General features: G+C 45.9%; 2 protein-coding genes and 2 long non-coding RNA genes across 5 annotated transcripts; 3 read left to right on the forward strand and 1 right to left on the reverse strand.

The window, feature by feature from the left end:
- The first annotated feature begins 845 nt into the window (after positions 1-845).
- Positions 846-1,976, forward strand: LOC100826626. Its single transcript, XM_003561793.3, has one exon. It carries the CDS (start codon positions 1,007-1,009, stop codon positions 1,676-1,678), a length of 672 nt encoding a protein of 223 aa, XP_003561841.1. The 5' UTR covers positions 846-1,006; the 3' UTR covers positions 1,679-1,976.
- A 6,492-nt stretch (positions 1,977-8,468) lies between these two features.
- Positions 8,469-11,271, forward strand: LOC100826941 (cyclin-J18-like). Of its 2 annotated transcripts, none has more exons than XM_003561794.4 (9): positions 8,469-8,719; positions 8,799-8,875; positions 8,955-9,072; positions 9,165-9,263; positions 9,341-9,358; positions 9,438-9,508; positions 10,077-10,203; positions 10,310-10,370; positions 10,979-11,271. In XM_003561794.4, the coding sequence occupies exons 1-9, from the start codon at positions 8,603-8,605 to the stop codon at positions 11,095-11,097; spliced, it is 807 nt and encodes a 268-aa protein (XP_003561842.1). In that variant the 5' UTR covers positions 8,469-8,602; the 3' UTR covers positions 11,098-11,271. The 2 variants fall into 2 exon arrangements, with proteins under 2 accessions (XP_003561842.1, XP_024313807.1); XM_024458039.1 differs by having other exon boundaries at positions 8,470-8,719; positions 8,963-9,072; positions 10,979-11,254.
- Positions 11,093-12,017, reverse strand: LOC112270184. Its single transcript, XR_002962569.1, has 2 exons — positions 11,876-12,017; positions 11,093-11,467 (listed from the first exon to the last, which is right to left on the reverse strand). It is a non-coding gene; the product is annotated as an uncharacterized LOC112270184 (long non-coding RNA).
- Positions 12,018-12,023: 6 nt separating this feature from the next.
- Positions 12,024-12,721, forward strand: LOC112270185. Its single transcript, XR_002962570.1, has 2 exons — positions 12,024-12,115; positions 12,210-12,721. It is a non-coding gene; the product is annotated as an uncharacterized LOC112270185 (long non-coding RNA).
- Positions 12,722-17,410: the final 4,689 nt, after the last annotated feature.

Here is a 17,410-nt window from a genome sequence, read left to right on the forward strand (position 1 = left end):
TCGCGTCGACATGGCCCTATAGACGTCGCCAATAATACACCACATACGTCACAGTGGCCTCAAATCCATGCAAAAGCTCTTGATCCTAGCTTAATTTACGGCATTTTTTTTTCTGCCACGTAAAGTGCATGTTCTGGTAGTGGGTTTGAGTAGATGGATAAGGTGGTGCGATCGAGTCGACAATGCCACGACTTGCACAACGTTTAAACGTGTCATTTTAAGTTACTTGCTACTCTCTTACGTGTTATTTCCAATCGAAGGCATTCCAGAAATCAATGTGCATCTGCAATTCTGCATACTAGATGACGTGGTCCGAATTGGTAGCTGACGGTGTTTTCGTCAGCAATCGGATTTCAGGGCACGTATTAATTCGATCAAACCTGTGTGAAACAAAACGAGGAACAGTCCGGGTGCCCGTGCCCATGGGCCCATCGCGTGCGGCCAGTCGCCCTCGGCCGCGCCGGATCTCCTGCCGCTTCGAGTCCTGGTCTTCGGAGGCGCCGGAAAATTCGCAGAGCATCTCACCGCGGGCGATGGAGAAGACGCCGGCCGGAAAATTCGTCTCGAGACGGTCTCCCGACTCCGTGGGCGGCAAACCTCGCACGGGCGAATGTGGCCCATGGTCGGGCATCTTATCGGCCCATATAACGGTGGGTTCCGTTCGCCGCGGGGAATTGCCATGCCGTCTGGGCCGTGTGCGCCACCGATCCGGTGGGCCATGCGTCTTGCCATCGCGGTCCGTCGCACCGCTGCTCGTCTCGCCATATGCATCCAACGTTAGTTCTACGCTTACGTTACTTGGGTTTCCGTCGTGGGTTGCAAAAAACATCGGGAAGCAAGCACGGGCGGCCAGCCAGATCCGCCATGTCCGGCCCCGACGCACCCATCCCCACACTGCGCCCCTTCCTGCCTCTTTGCTAGACTACCTACGTGTAGCTTAATTAGCCCCAAAAACCAATTAATCCAGTTGCACTACTACTCATCAGCCATCACGTACTGATGATCGATGGCCACAAGGAGGAGGAGGGTGCTCTTCCCGCTCAGGCGGCCACGGCCGCTCCCGCAACGACGTAACCTCCTTGCGGGCCTCGCCGCCGCAACCGCGGTGACCCTCCTCTTCACCGTCCTCATGCTCCTCTTCCCACCCCGCTACGACGACGACAACATCCACACAACATCCTCGAGCTCGCGTAACATCCCGCCTCTTCACTGCCGCGGCGCGAGCCAGCAGCAGCTAGGGGAATTCGGCGAAATGATGGTGTCCATGCTCCCCAGGGACCTGGCCTTCACCGCCTTCGTGCCCTCGCCGGAATCTTTCCGCCGCGTCCTCAATCTGCGGCCGCCCAACGACAGCGTGGCTCGTGATGGGACGAAGAAGAAGGCCGCCAGCGACGACGCCACCTACGCCGTCGTCTCTCGCGTGCTCGGCTTCTCCGCGATCCCTCGAGCGCTGCGGTCCGCGGACGTGCCTCTGCGCGAGCCGGCGCGGCTCCTGGACTCCGTGTCTGGATTGAGGATTTACGCGTGGAGGGACGAAGTCGACGGGGCTCTCGTCGTCAACGGCGTGCGGTCCGAGTGCGTCGATATCGTCAGGGGCGAGACGGTGGTCCATGTTATGGCGGGGGTCCTCATGGATGCCGAGTTCCAGCGGTCTTTCGCTTACGAATTCGAGGATTAGCAGTTTAGTACCTCATCGAGCCTCCTGTTATTTACTCACTCCGCTCTTATCGTCTACAGCATGCGTTTACTGTTGCCGACTCAAGTCAAAATTTGTAAAGTTCGACCAAATTTTTACGAAAATGAACAAATATTATACTCCCTCCGTCTAACAAAAGATGTCTCAAATTTGTCAAAATTTAGATGTATCTAGACATGACTTAGTGTATAGATGCATTCAAATTTAATTAAAGTTGAGACATACTTTGTTGGACGGAGGAAGTATGAAAAAAAAATGTACTCCCTCTTATTCACAAAAAGTGACGCTTATTTTGTACTAAGTGGACGATATTTTTTTTTTGATCTTTTGTTATAACCCCGAATTTACAGATATTTCAAAAAGGAGTGTAGAAATAATCTTTTCGCAATATCATTCAGATGGTATTGCTATTTGACAGTAGTTGATTGTTTTTGGATCTGCAACCACTTGATGTTTCCTCACAAAATGCTTCTTCCTCTTCTTTGCGTCTGGATGCGGTGGCGCTAGGCAGAGGAGTCTCACGTCAAGCTGGAGACCTGGAGTTGACGACGACATGAATGAGGTAGCGCCGGGTAGTAACTAAGGTTGAATGGAACGGAGGCTCGAAAGTAGTAACCGGTAGGGTCTAGTGGAATTGTTTGATCCAACATTCCAATGGCAAAACTATATGAGTCAATGGCAACGCTGCTTGAATTCGACACTGAAGCAATATCAAAGCAATTTGAACAGATTTATACACCAAAATTACATCAAAAACCAAAGCATTTTATCTGAAAATCATGCAATGGAAGCACGGTATAAAAATACTACTCCCTAGTTCAAAGCCGTGCCAACACCAATCTTTATGAAACGGAGTGAGTAGCATCGAAGCATTTTGACCATCTAGTTTTTTCGGCTTACATGAACAGAATCATGAACAAATTTTTCCCATAAACTGAGTCATGATAAAATTTCTCCCAGAACCATTTCATAATCTAACAAAAAGGACATGCATGTAGATGCTCTGTTTTTTAGGCACTCTAATTATTTTAGGGCCATTGCAGATGCTCTATTTTTTTAGGGAACCGTAGATGCTCTAATGCCACATCCGTGGAGTTGGGCCGCTGCATCCTAGTAATGGGCTATGGTAACAAAAGGAACGTAATGGGCTAACCCGTTCTGCTGAGGCCGGCTAGTGTCTGGCATCTATTCCTGACCCCAACGTTATTTATCAAAGTCATACCTCAGCGACTTCTAACCTAGGCAACTAGGGTTTCCTACTTCGCCGGCGGCTTGACCTCCGGTGTCGATTCAGCTTCTACTTTCTTCTCCGATTCTCCTGGGGATTGCTTGCAGTTGTTCTCGGGCTGATAAAGGGGACGACTTGTTCGTCTGCCCGGCCTTGGAATCGACTAGCAGGTGGAACTAGGATTTCTGGTGGATCGATACTATTCGGTGAATTTTTTTCGATGGCTTCTTCTGCTTCCTCGTCGGGGAAAGACAAGGATGGGGCGGCTCTGGCGAGCGCCATGAACAACCTGGTCCTAAGGGATGCTGAGCTTGACGAAGTGCAGATCGGCGTGGAGGTGATTGAGAAGTTAGAGAAAGAGCCCTGATGGCTAGTTCTGGCGAGGGTGAACACCACGAGACCTTTCACTGTGACTGCGTTATATGATACCATGAGATTCATCTGGGGACTTGCTATGGATTTTGAGCCTCGGGAGGTTAACAATAATCTCTTCTTGTTCAATCTCTTTTGCCTTGGGGATTGGAAGAAAGTGACGCAGCAGGGCCCGTGGCTCTTCCGCAGGATGGTGGTGGTGCTAGAAGATTACGACGGCAAGGCAGATTTGTCTTCGATTCCCTTGAATCGAACCGCGGTTTGGGCGCAGATCCACAAGATCCCGGAACTCTACCGCATCCCAGCGGTGGTGGACCAACTTGCCGCAGGATCGGGCGCGTGCAAAGCGTCGAGCTGAACCCAATAAAGGTGTATGAAGGAGATTATGTGCGTGTTCGTGCAAGCATTGATGTTGGCAATTCGCTGATCCGGGTGGTTACGCTGGCAATTGGTAAAGAGCGGATGCTACTTGATATCAAGTATGAAAAGATGGGCATGTTCTGTGAAATCTGTGGTCTTCTTGGCCACACCCGGGATGAGTGTGGCACTGGGATACATGGCGAGAGCGCGGTGCAATATGGCGAGTGGATGCTGGCCAAGCGACGGGCTGCACCCCACGAGCTTGTCTTTGTGGCCAGAGCGCCTTTCTCCGGCCGGCAGGGTGGTGGCCGCAGCCAGGGAGGCAGAGGCAGGGGCATGGGTGCTAAGAAAAGGTCATCAGATGATGCTGATCTTGACAAGGAGGAAGACTTGACGGACACTGCGTCGAGCCCCGCCAAGACTGACATGCCGGTTGAGCCAGTTGGTTCTGAGTCCGCACGTAAGAAGCTTGATATGGGAGTGGATGCCGACGAGACGAGAAACCCAGATAATACCATGTCTGTGGATATACCAGCTTCGTCTGAAACTAAGGGGGTTGAGGATGTGCCACCTCCACTGCCACACTATGTGAAGCCTAAAGCAAACAAGAAGATACGACAGGGATCGCCTCCCTCAAAGGCGCAATCTAGTATTGATGGATCGGCAGCCTCCGCGGAGGGGGACCGCCGGGAGCAATGAGTATTTTGAGTTGGAACTGTCGTGGGATTGGCAACAACGCGACAGTTCGCGAGCTACGCACTATGGTGCGACGTTTTGCCCCTTCGGTGCTCTGTCTGCAAGACAAGCGCGAGGGCTAATAATCTTGCTTTTACTTTGGGTTTTAGTAGTAGTCTTGCTGTTAGTAGTAATGGTCGGAGTGGAGGTCTAGCTTTGTATCGGAACAATGATTTTTCAATGGAGTTAATTCACTATTCGCAGTATCATATTGATGTTATTGTTCGCAGAGGGGATGACGAGCCATGGCGTCTCACTTGCATTTATGGGGAAGCTTCTATCCGTGAGAGACACAAGACTTGGGACTTGCTTCGTTTCCTTAGGAGTGAGTCCAGTCTGCCATGGGTATGCATTGGTGATTTCAATGAAGTTTTACATCAAGATGAACACTTTGGTGTTGGTGAATGTAGCTCTGAACAGATTAGAGGCTTTCGTGATGTTGGGGATCTATGTGGCCTATGTGATCTTGGTTTTAATGGCAATGTATGGACTTTTGAGAAGAGGGTTCGTGGAGGTTCTTTTACAAGGGTTCGACTGGATCGGGCGCTAGCTTCCACAGAATGGTGGTCCAGGTTCCCTTTTGCTGCTCTTTTCCATCTCACTGCCACAAAGTCAGATCATTGCCCGATTCTTCTCAAGACGACTGAACCTTCGCAAGGAAGTCGTGAGAGAAGGGCTCGAGGATTCGGTACGAGAAGATGTGGGAGACACATGAAAGTTTCGCTTCCTTTGTCTCTAGTAAGTGGAAGGAATTAGGTCGGAGCCGCACTATGGGAGAATTAAATGGTAAATTAAAAGTTTTTGGCGATCTTTTGCTTGCTTGGAATGATGAGATCTTCGGCAGTGTCCGTAAAAAGATGAGAGAGCTTCTTGCCGAACTGGAGAGACTCTGTGCCCTTCCAGGCCGTACTGGACCTTCTAGCGGGGAGATTGCAATTGTTGACAAGCTCACGGAGTGGAACCAGCGGAAGGAGATTATGTGGCGCCAAAGATCTCGAGTTCAATGGTTAGCGGAGGGAGATAGTAATACCCGTTTTTTCCATCAAAAGGCAGGTGGTCGTAGGAAGAAAAATCGTATTGAGCGTTTATGTCTCCCGGCGGGGTGTTTACCGAGGATTTTCAAGAGATGGCGGAGCATACGGAGAATTTTTATAATAATCTTTATACTTCGGAAGGGGTTGCTGGCATGGAGCGTGTGCTGAATTGTGTACCCAGGAAGGTTACTACTCCTATGGCCGAGCGCCTAGATCGCCCGTATCAGGCGGACGAGGTCAAAACGGCGATGTTCCAAATGTACCCGACGAAGGCGCCGGGCTCTGACGGCTTCCCGGCACATTTTTTTCAGCGACATTGGGATTTGTGTGGGGAAGAGGTGACGGAGGCGGTACTGAATATTTTGAAGGGTGTTGAAGAGCCGCATGATATGAATCACACCCTTATTGTTTTAATTCCGAAGGTCCTAGGTGCATCATCTCTATCTCAATTTCGTCCGATTAGCTTATGTAATGTGGTTTTGAAACTTGTGTCCAAGGTGCAAGCAAATCGTTTGAAGGAGATTTTACCAGAAATTATTTCTGAGGAGCAATCGGCTTTTGTTCCGGGGCGCGTTATCACAGATAATATTATAACGGCGTACGAGTGCCTACATTTTATGAAGAAGAAAAGGGCCCGAGGATCTCAATATTGTGCTCTGAAGCTCGACATGATGAAGGCCTATGACCGAGTTGAATGGGAATATTTACGGGCTATCATGGCCAAGCTTGGTTTTTCTGATCGCTGGGTATCTTCGATTATGAGGGTGGTGACCTCTGTATCTTTCTCGGTGTTGTTTAATTGTGAACGAACAAGTGTGTTTCGCCCGACCAGGGGGATCCGTCGGGGTGACCCAATCTCACCATATTTGTTTTTGTTAGCAGCCGAAGGTTTGTCTTGCCTGTTAAGGAGCAGGGGGAATTCGGAAAATTTGTCGAGCATCGTTCTGGCGCCCATAGCTCACCCGGTCAATCATCTCTTATTTGCAGACGACAGCTTGCTATTTGCTAAAGCGAATGTGGCAGGGGCAGAGGCTATCACAGAGGTTCTGGATATTTATTGTAATGCATCGGGGTAGCGTATCAACCGGCAGAAGAGCTCAATCCATTTTAGTAAGGGTTGCCCAGCAGATACGAGGCATGCGACGATGGAGTTGCTCCAAGTGCCTAATGAATCTCTAAATGCTAAATATCTTGGTATGCCAACTGATGTAGGGAACTCTAAAAACGGGGCTTTCAAATATTTGAAGGACCGGGTTTGGGGTAAAGCACAGGAATGGATGGAGCAAGAGCTCTCTGCTGGGGGGAAGGAAGTCTTGATTAAATCTGTTGCACAGGCTGTTCCTACTTATTCGATGGCTTGCTTTAAGCTCCCGAGAGGTTTTTGTCTCAAGATTAATTCCATGATCCGGAGTTTCTGGTGGGAAAGTAAGCAGGGCAAGCGCAAGCCTCATTGGGTGTCATGGGACACCACGACCATGCCAAAGTATATGGGGGGACTTGGCTTTCGCGATATCGAGTTGTTTAACCTCTCTTTGCTTGCGCGACAAGCTTGGCGGGTGCTGGTCCAACCGTCCACTTTGAGCGCAAGAATTCTTCGAGCTGTCTACTTTCCTCAGGGTTCTCTGATGTCAGCTAGCTTGGGACAACGGCTATCTCAGATCTGGCGGGCTGTAATCGAGGGACGGGATGTTTTGAAGCTGGGCATTGTCAGGCGTATTGGAGATGGTAAAACGACTTCAATTTGGTATGATGGCTGGATACCACGTGATGAGAGGCGTCTTCCCTATACGGCTGCAAGGTCTGACTCGCCGGTGAAGGTATCGGAGTTGATTAATCCTACTGTGCATGAATGGGACATCAATTTAGTGCGGAGGCTATTTCTGCCGATGGATGCGCAGGCTATTCTCGCGATCCCGCTGAGCACGATGAATTATGGTGATTTTTGGGCATGGCATTTCGAGAAATCTGGGATATTTAGTGTCCGTTCTTGTTATCGTTTGCTGGTATCGACGAAGAAAGTCCGTGAGGACTGGCTTGAGAAGCGGCCATCGTCGAGTTCTCTGAAATCTGAGAGATCTTGGACCCAGTTGTGGAAGATCAAAGTGCCTTCTAAAGTGCGTGTATTTGCTTGGATATTAGCACAAAGTTCGATTCCCACGGGTGATGTCCTTAAGCAGCGCCATATGGCGGACACGGCAGTGTGTGCAATCTGCCGGGCGACTAATGATTCCTAGAGGCATTCTTTACTGGACTGTACAATGGCGAAGTGCGTTTGGGCCTTGGCGGATGATCAACTAGTTGAGCATATGTGTGTTTCCTCTTGCCCTGACGCCCGGGAGTGGTTGTTTCATCTTATTGACACGGCGTCTCATGCGGAATTCACGCAAATCCTATTGACCCTTTGAGCGATCTGGTGACGGAAGGCAATTCACGAGTCTATTTTTCAGAGTCCCATGACTACTCACGGCTTTGTTCAGAAGTTTGTTTCGGAGTTTCAGATCATTCAGTCTAGTACACCAGCTCAGGCTAGGGCTGGACTGCCCCCTACGGCACCCCGCTGGCTCTCCCCGCCGGCAGGTATGTACAAGATCAACGTTGATGGAGGTGTTGCCAAGAACCAGAACAAAGGGGCGGCGGCGGCAGTTTGCCGTGACGAGTTGGGCCGCTACCAGGAGTCGTCAGCTCGTGTCTGCCCCGGGATAACTGATCCGCCAACATTGGAAGCACTTGCATGCTGCGAAGCCCTGGCCTTGGCCAAGGATTTAAATATCCAACGGGTTCAGGTTGCTTCTGATGTCCAAGCCGTCATAAAGGGTCTCGTCGAAGGTAATCAGTGCAGCTATAGTACTATTTTACGAGAGGTTGTTGTCCGGAGTAGAGAATTTTTAGATGTCACCTTTGTTCATGAGGATAGATCTTCGAACTTGGATGCTCGGAGTGTTAAAAGTTCTTTATCGGACGGCCGTTTCACCTGGCCGTTTCAGCTGGCTCACTCAGCCGTGTACCGATGCTTTTCCTTTGTTGATTGATTAATAAAGGCTGTGTGTTTTCGCTAAAAAGAAAAAAAATCTATTCCTGACCCGGCCCTGCCCTTGGTCGCCGCCGTCGCTAGGCTGCGGCGCCGCGCTCTGTTCCTCACCGGCGGCCCCGACTCCTTGCCGTCTCCCGCGCGCCACCATGGAAATCGTGGAGAACGGGGATGCGATGGAGGTTGCGGCCGCGGCGGCAGAAAGTGCGTGGCCTGGTTCCGCCCGCCGCAGCCACCTCCTCCAGTTCCTCCTCCACGCCTCAAATGTCAGCACTCATCTTCCTACGTTTCCGAGACCCCAATCGAGCTAAATCTCACATGCTACCTTTCGTGATTTCCTTGTAGCGGCTCGACCTCCGGCCCGTCGTCAAGTACTCCGCGCTCGCGTTCTTCGCCGAACGCCTCCTCCCCGCACTCCCGAGGTGATCGCGGTAGTCTATTTCACAAACAACTCCAGGTTTTAGTTAGGGGACCTTTTTTTTGTTGACAAGTTCGCGGCAGGAAGATAGGGTTCTGCGGCGCACGGAGTGGCCGAGCCGTGAGGTCGTGGCTACTCGAGCCCCTAAGGGACAGCAACCTGGAGCTCTTCGCGCTTGTCGCGGTGTGGATCGCCAGCAAGGTGATACTGTAAGCATTTGAGCAAATGCTGTGTGCTCGCATGCCATGGGGGCGAGCAGAATTACCTTCCTGTTTTGCTAAACATTTGTTCAGGTTCATGAGATGAGACCACTGTCAGTGAAGAGCCTCAAGGCACTCAGCGATCGCATCATCGCCGACCAGCATTTTACATGCCGTGATTTTGCTGATGCTGTGAGTTCATGGTGCATTGTTTACTTTTATTTAGTTTCTTCTTCTGGTGATCAAAGCTGTTTGTTGTAATGCTGCAGGAATTGGTGTTCATGGAGGTAAAGCCTCAGTGGTATAACTATGTTGCCATATTTTATTCAGATGTTATATACTTACTGTTTGTCAAGGGGTCTGTAGGTGGTGGATTATAATATTGGATCTTCAAACATTGCTTTCATATACCTGGAGGAGCTTCTCATTCAGTTCAGGTTCTCTGAATTGTTTACTTCATTTGCGAATCGCTGACTGATACTCCAGCTTTAACACTGCTATTAGGAGCAAGCGTTAAGTGTGAGCCTTAAGAATTATTATATACTTGTGAATTACTAGTTAGTGATGAACATGTATTGGCTTGTAAATCTGAAGTTTTATCCCACATCATTTTGTATTGGCTAATGAACTGAGAAAGCACACAATAAACAGTTGCAGTAATTAGTCACTACACAGCACCATTGGCAGTTTGACTTAGCTTTTGCTTCATTCAATTTTCTCACTGCCCATGGGCAGTTGACTTAGATCCCATTCAACTTTATCACTCCCCTTGGGAAGTTGACTTAGCCCTTTGTAAGTTCGTACTTAGGGCACACACACTGTGACACCATCATCAATTTTATCAACCTTAAAAATTGTTAGTACTACTATCATCATTTGGTTGATGTGTTGAAGATATTAGAGCATAAATATATGCTAGTGCTATGATCCTTCTGCTCTCAGAGTTCTCGGAATATGTGAAACATAACTATAGAATTTCTGCTCATTTTCTTTCTTCACTGCCAGGGAAATATCAAAGCTAGGTGATCTTTTAAATATGGATGTCTGCATGGAAATTTTGGATGTTCTTTATGAGACTGAAGATACCTCATGGCTCTTCAACTCTCCCTGTCCACTTGCTGCTTCAACTCTTGTATGTTCTCTGAATCCAGCATTCCTATTGACAATGAAGAGATATTGGATATTGTGGTGACAGTTATGCCTGACACTGCCTGTCTCTATTCATTTAACTATTTAAGGTTACTGCATATGTTATGTCAGTGCCAAAGCAGACATGGGAGTTTCCAATCCTTCCTTGGGGTAAGCCATTAGAAGCATGCTTCATTTTATGTATGCATCGTCCACAAAAGAACTGCTCCCTCCGATCCAAATTAATTGTCGCAGCTTTGTCTAGATACACATGTACCTACAAACTAAAACGTGTCTAGATACATGCATATCTAGACAAAGCTGTGACAATTAGTTTGGATCGGAGGGAATACACGAATAGTAGATTCGGTTTTGGTGCTTTTTATCTCAAGGGGAACAGTGAGCATTGTGTTGTTTCTAATTTATTCAAAATTGCTGCTTACTGTGCTCTGAGGTCATATACTAATGTATAAACAGCATGTCTTTAGATGGATTAGGCCTACATATGTAATAATTATGGTGTGTCAAAACATTATGTTGCACTGATTCGATAAACCAAGCACTTTTTAACACTACTATCTGAACTTGCAGTTCAATTTACTACTCCCTCCGTTCCATAATTCTTGTCGAAATATTACATGTATCTAGACGCTTTGTAGGAATAGATACATCCATTTTTAAACAAAATTGAGACAAGAATTATGGAACAGAGGTAGTACATGATATGCTGAAGAATCTGACTGCTCTGATGCACTTTTTAACAATATCTGAACTTGCAGTCCAATTTACTACATCATATGCTGAAGAAGGGATCATGAAGATTGTCCTGACAATTCTCATGCATTTGTTCAAACCAGATGGAATCAAAGAGAAAAACAAGAGCGATTTCAGTATTTGAGGCTTATTTTGAGTCAGTGATGTGTATATAACACAAGCGATTGTGTCCAAATTTTGCTGATGTAAACGTTGTGTAGCTAAGTACTTTTGTAGAAGATAGCGCACCTTGTCTGTATGCTACAGTGTTGAGATTAATATCTGCAAAATGTACTAATGAATTATGCTGATTAACTAATCCTGTGAAAATTGCCGCAAGTATTGCTGCCACATGAGTACATGAGAATTCAGCTTAGATAACTGATGCTGTGATTCTTGATCTCTTCTTGAGTTTGCAAATAGAATCATACCTCCCGTCCGTGTGGCACTTGGCAATTTTGTTTTCACCTGATTGTGATGATAGCATGTAAGTCTTGACTTCTGATGTTGGCTTTCTGCAATTGTAAAATATCACATGAAAATAACGGCGTTGTTTGAGAGATACCGATGGTACAGTGAAGTAATAATATACTAATGGCTTTATTCAGCATAGCAAGATACAACATCACCCACCAACTCTACCATGAGATTTGATGGGATGTTCTCAACTTCTCATATCGTGATACTGAAGATATTCCTTGTTACATAATTGAAAGGAGAAACTGATGCAGCGGCAACCAAAAGGTCAGTGAATTGAAGAATGAAAAGCCATACGGGCCCCCAGGAGTAGGTGCTGAGTGAGGGTCATAGTATCGCTGTTTGCTACCGCCATCACAAGCAATTGAATGAATAGCCAACATTCTCAAACTACAGAGACGAAAGAAGCATACATGGTCCTCCGCCCAGTTTATTGATCATCATACCTGCAATTTCAATCATGTTTCGGCTCCTCCGTGCCGTATCAAAATAAACAAATTCTTCTTCAACATCTGGTGTGCAGTCAGCATCCAAGCGTGCAACTTGCTATCTGGCTGCGATTGTTTAATAGACTCCGACGCCAATTTTTCGAGCCTGCTCCATGCATGATCATCTAAGGACAAAACAGAAACCAAAGAAAGAAAAATATGCAAAGGCAACATCAAACATCAGTCCATGGATTACATGTTTCTACTGAAACTCTATCAGTCGTTTTCTTCACAACTACCATCGTGTCAACCAAACTGCATTTCTCACTGTCGGTGTCGAATCGTTGTGCAGGAGCTAGCTTCCGGGATGGCGTGCGCTTCGACATCCTTAAACCGGGATCAGATCACCAACCGGAGCACCTCATCGCGGGGAAGCTCAAGCTCTCTAACAGAACAGAGAAGGAGCTTCCGAACCGACGGATGATTCCTGCCGTGAGACCGCGATGTATCACCTGAAAAGGAAAAAAAAAGGGGAAGCCGCTGGCGGCCGGCAGTTCGGCAGGATGGGGCGCACGTGCGGTACGTGTGTGTATTATGCTACCCTGCCTGCGGCTCCCGTGTCGCTCTCCGCTTTCTATGTGCTGCTTCTCTTGTACTGCTGCCAAGATAGTGCCTTGGGCAGTTTGAGACAGCGGATTTCCATTTGCCGGATCAGGCTTGCTACAAGTCAAATTTCACGATTTGGTGGTGTTGTCTGTTGTGTGATTTATGTATGTCTGATCCGTTTGATAGGCTGCAATTTTCTATAACTTGTAGCGTGTGTTTTGGGTTTACAGAAGGAATAAATCGGAACCGTACCACAAACAACATGAATCAACTAACGAAAATGGAGAATGACTGGACGAAAGGCTTGGATGAGCTTCATGACATTAGCCGAGGCGTGACTGAGCAGCATGAGCTAGCGATAATAACAATACATAATCAATATATGCGTTTTTATTCTGTAGAAAGGAACGGTATTCCAAATAAAAAAGTAACAAATTCAATATCTGGCTATGTGCATCGATTGATGCAGAGGCTGGGGTTTTCCACCTTTTCAAAAAAAAAAGCAAAGGAAGGGTATTCTTTTCCAAGCAAATCACCGGTATTGAACTAATACCGGTGCTTATAAGTTATGCTATATCAACACTGCAGAGGCCGGGGACCCTCCCCTTTTTGAAAAAAAAAATCAACACAACAAGAGGCCCGCATTGATAGGGCCACATTGATTGTGTGGTGAGATTCCACGCGTACAATATGATTTGTAGTTTTTATAGAGAAGATTTGCAGTTTGTTGTTTTTTATCGCAGGGTATGCTCCTTCCCATAAAGTGTGCGTGGGATGTGGCATGGTTACATAGGACAAGAAGTCCAGTCTCCTACAGTATTAATTATTTATAAATTACGTTACCACTATAATAAAAAGATGTGTCCGTCTCAAAAAAGAAGAAGGTATTGGGAATGGAAAAAGATTTAGGTATATTGCTGAGAGAGAGGCAAAATGACTCCCGGGAGCGCATGCACCTGAGATGAACAACAAATTCAAGAAAAGTACTTAATGTCTCAAGAATTCTTGAGGAAATTTGCACTTTAAATGTTCATGTATGTATAGAGATATATACCTTTTAAAGAATACTTATGCACTTAGGCAGAAAAAAAATTGTTGCTAAAATGAAAAATGTTAAATACTATATTTATTCTTTACACGGGGATTAAAACTCATATTTTCCACGAAATTTAAAAATCGGGTGAACCTTTTGAGTTACTCTATATTTGCCTTTGAAATGGGACATAACTGTTGCATTTTCTGTGTTCTTTTCTGTCATTTATGCATATTTTCTTGACACTATGTTAGAGAAAACTCTACTGATTTCTGTTTTGGTGGTATAAATAATGTTGTTGCACCGTTATTTTTAGAGATAGCAGGAAGCCCGAATCCAACAGGTGCCACAAAAAGGTATCAGTATTATAGAGACAATTTTGAAGGAAGGAAAACTTTGGTTGTTGTAAGCAAAGTGCTTGGAGCTTAGATGTTGCATGTACGGTTTTGGAGAAAAAAGGGTATTGAGATGCTCCCCTCGTTACATGTATTGAAATGCAAGCAACTTACCTCGCATGTCTAGCCTGTAACTAACTACCCATTTCTTGCTTATATATTGGAAAAGGAACATGTACAAATGCATGTGTTAGGTGATAGCTAGCTGGAGGTTCATCATACTTTAAGAGTTAAAACTCATGGAAAAAATAATTGCTCATCTTCTATCCACAAACAAATGATTGTATAATGATTGACTATTCCAAGAGAAAAATATATAAACTGCAAATGTCGAACAAATTTATGTGAACAGTCTAGCTAGATATGTACTAATCATTGCACAGATATACTTAGCTATACATTAATTGCCTTTTCTTTTTCAGTGCTTTGTCATTGGCTTGATGATAATTCCATGAACCAACTATACATACAGCTGGCGATGTGAGGGGTATATCTGAAGCAGGTAGGGGGTCACATTTCTTTCATTTTCCCTTTTGACTTGTATTTCTCCTCCTAGTGTAAACTGCATTCATGTACAAGCATATGGACTACACAATGACTACACAACTAACCAATGTGTAGCAATGTAGCAAAGTAGGAGAGAGAGTGACACGAGATCTACCAAATGGTCTACCAAAAAATGACATCTACTGTCCTAAGATAAGTGGCTTCCAAATTTCCAAAGAAATTAGTTTGTCCAAATTAAATGTATATACCTCAGGTCATCTCAGAGGGGATGGAAAACTTTTGAGCTAATTAGGTTCGAATCATGAGCATGGCAGGCCCTCCAGGAAGAAAAAATGATTTATTAAGCAACCCAATCAAATCATTGTGTTTGGGATGATTGCTAGGACGTACCCTGTCCAATTACACCAGTAATGATAGCCTTCTCCGAACTTAAGGAAGTTGGAGCCGGGGGAGAGTTGTGATAGCTCGATCGATGCCCAGATTTTTGGCCAACCTCCCAACAATTGCAGAGCTCGCTGGACTCTGCGTTTCCACACGCTTCATCGTCTACGTCCATGCCATATACCCCATTAATTACACCATACGTGCCATTTGCTTCTGCCTCCTGTTTTCTTTTTGATGCGCCACCTACCGGTTGAGGGTGACCGCAATCTGGCTCCAACACGCACACCAAAGGCAAAAGGGTGTATACTTTTTGTAGATGAACCCGTCGTGAGTACGTACGTACTAGCCGTGCTTAATTAGCACTGTAGGATGCCAGACTAAACAGACGTACATGAAGCATAAAGAAGGAACACAAATGACAGGCAAGATCCGTCCTAACATCCCACAGTAGATTACTTATATTCAGAGGAGTACGAGTTTGATTCCAGGACTAGCGCCGAGAGTACTGGTCCATGAGCAAAAATAAGCAGTAATGGAAGCATCGCCGCCGTCAACTAGAACCAGGCATATTTATGGCTAATGAGTACTGGCCTAGACCTTGTCCTGGGTTGTTGCAGGGACAGAGAATAGTGTACCACTAAGAACCACTATAGAGCTCCAAATGAACAGGCAAAAGAATTTTAACACGTTTAGGCATACTGGAGTGCCTCAGTACTCGTGTCCCTGTTCACTCGTCAGATTTCCGATTTTATTGCACTGGAAAAAGTTTCTGGATTCTGGACGAGCTGGGGTTGCTGCAGGTTCTTTTGACCAAACAATGCAGGCGACGATGGGATGTCACTGTGAAGGGATTTAATGGCGAGAAAAGGCCAAAGGGGCCATGTGAAATCTCTGCATGACGCTTCAGTATGGGACATCAAACTCACGATGACACTTGCTAGCTGTGAGGAGTCCTTGTGGCAGCCAGAGAGTACTCGTAACATTTCTGCTCTGCTTCTCTCAAAAAAAAACATTTCTGCTCCGCTGCAGCCCTGAACTAGCTACGAGTCCACGTGACAATGCATGCGTGCCTTTTTACTTTCTGACGACGAAAGCATAAATCGAATACGTCCAAGGAAGGAAGGAAGGTAAACCTGAAGTAATTGTATCAACTAGACTGTGTGCAGAGAGCTCAGTGCCCAGGGGTAAACATTGCAGAGCACCTGGAGTGGAGTTCCTTCCTAGCTGCACTCCCTTCACGGGTGACGAGCTTAATTCAGACCGAGAGCTGATGCAGCAGCCATCCAGGCCTAGATCTAGCACATACACTTTTAAAGCTAACTTCATCCCCTCTCTTTTTTTTTTCCTGAACCGGATGGCTTTTACTCCTAATCTATTTGGTTGACCTCAGCATCACATGGCCTGTATCGTTAGTCGTAACACTGTAGTACATGTGATGGATTTTGGTAGGCTCAGATTCATCAACGGAATTAATAATATTTGTAGCGACTCGTGTAAATATTCACATATATGCAATGCAGGCTGGCTGCAGGAATACATGTTCTCGACTTCAGAGTTCAGTCAACTCTTCCTCCTGCACACCGCGTAACGGTCGGCGCAAACTGTCAATCGGCGCCAAGACAAGATAAAGGAATCGGAGTCTCGGAGATTCCCCATCCCATCACTTATTAGTTTATGTTGCTCAACGACGCTCAAAAAGAAAAAAGTTTATGTTGCGCAACGTGTAAAACCAGATCAGTTGGGTGCATCCGTCCGATGCGGGATGAGCGCTCAAAATCACGCGCCAGCCGGAGCACACGTGATCTGGACCACTGGTAGGCTTCGAGTGTGGCTTGCAAGCAATCTACGGTGTCAGCAAAAAGCGGACCATAAAAATGGTGGTGTTTGGTGTGGGCGTACGCCTTCTGTTAGCCCTATGGAAATTTTACATGAAGGGTAGATGCCTCACATTTGTGGATTTTATGTGGTATCTCCTCGGTCATGTGTATATTTGTCTCATGAATCCCTAGACTTTACCCTTCATCCTCTCACTTTAGAGTAAACCGCAGTTCAACGTCTAATTATGTCGGTGGTACACGGTTTATTGTACTCAGTAGGAAAAATAGTTTTTTTAAGGATTTGGGTACCCTCCGTGCAACAAAAGAATTCTCAACTTTAACAAATTTAAGACATCTTTTGTTGGATGGAGAAAGTACGAGTTTTTTAATAAACAATGTGTTTCTACACTACATATCTGATGTACTATATAAACTTTGCTTACGGATCTCCAAAATCACTTCAATAAGGGGCTTGTTACGTCCGTTGGCTTGGTTAAAATTGCAAACTTTTTAGTCTTCCAATTTTTTTGCTAACTTTTTGTTTATACATTATTGTTTCTTCCTCTAAAAAATGCAATATTATTCCAACAATTCTACTTGGACCAACATAAGGGCAATACTCTCACACCAATTTGAGCCTTAAGCTGCTCACCCTAACAGACAGATTTCTAAATATATTCGAAACACTTAAAGGTGGCGGTAGATTATACACAACATACACCACTCATACGAGATGGACATTTGGACAATAAAAACTAGCTGTCGTATAAAATCATCTTCGTCGCAATAGCAACATTTCCTAATGCCTCTT

The sequence above is a fragment of the Brachypodium distachyon genome, chromosome 1 (genome assembly GCF_000005505.3).
Source record: "Brachypodium distachyon strain Bd21 chromosome 1, Brachypodium_distachyon_v3.0, whole genome shotgun sequence".
Taxonomy (NCBI): domain Eukaryota; kingdom Viridiplantae; phylum Streptophyta; class Magnoliopsida; order Poales; family Poaceae; genus Brachypodium; species Brachypodium distachyon.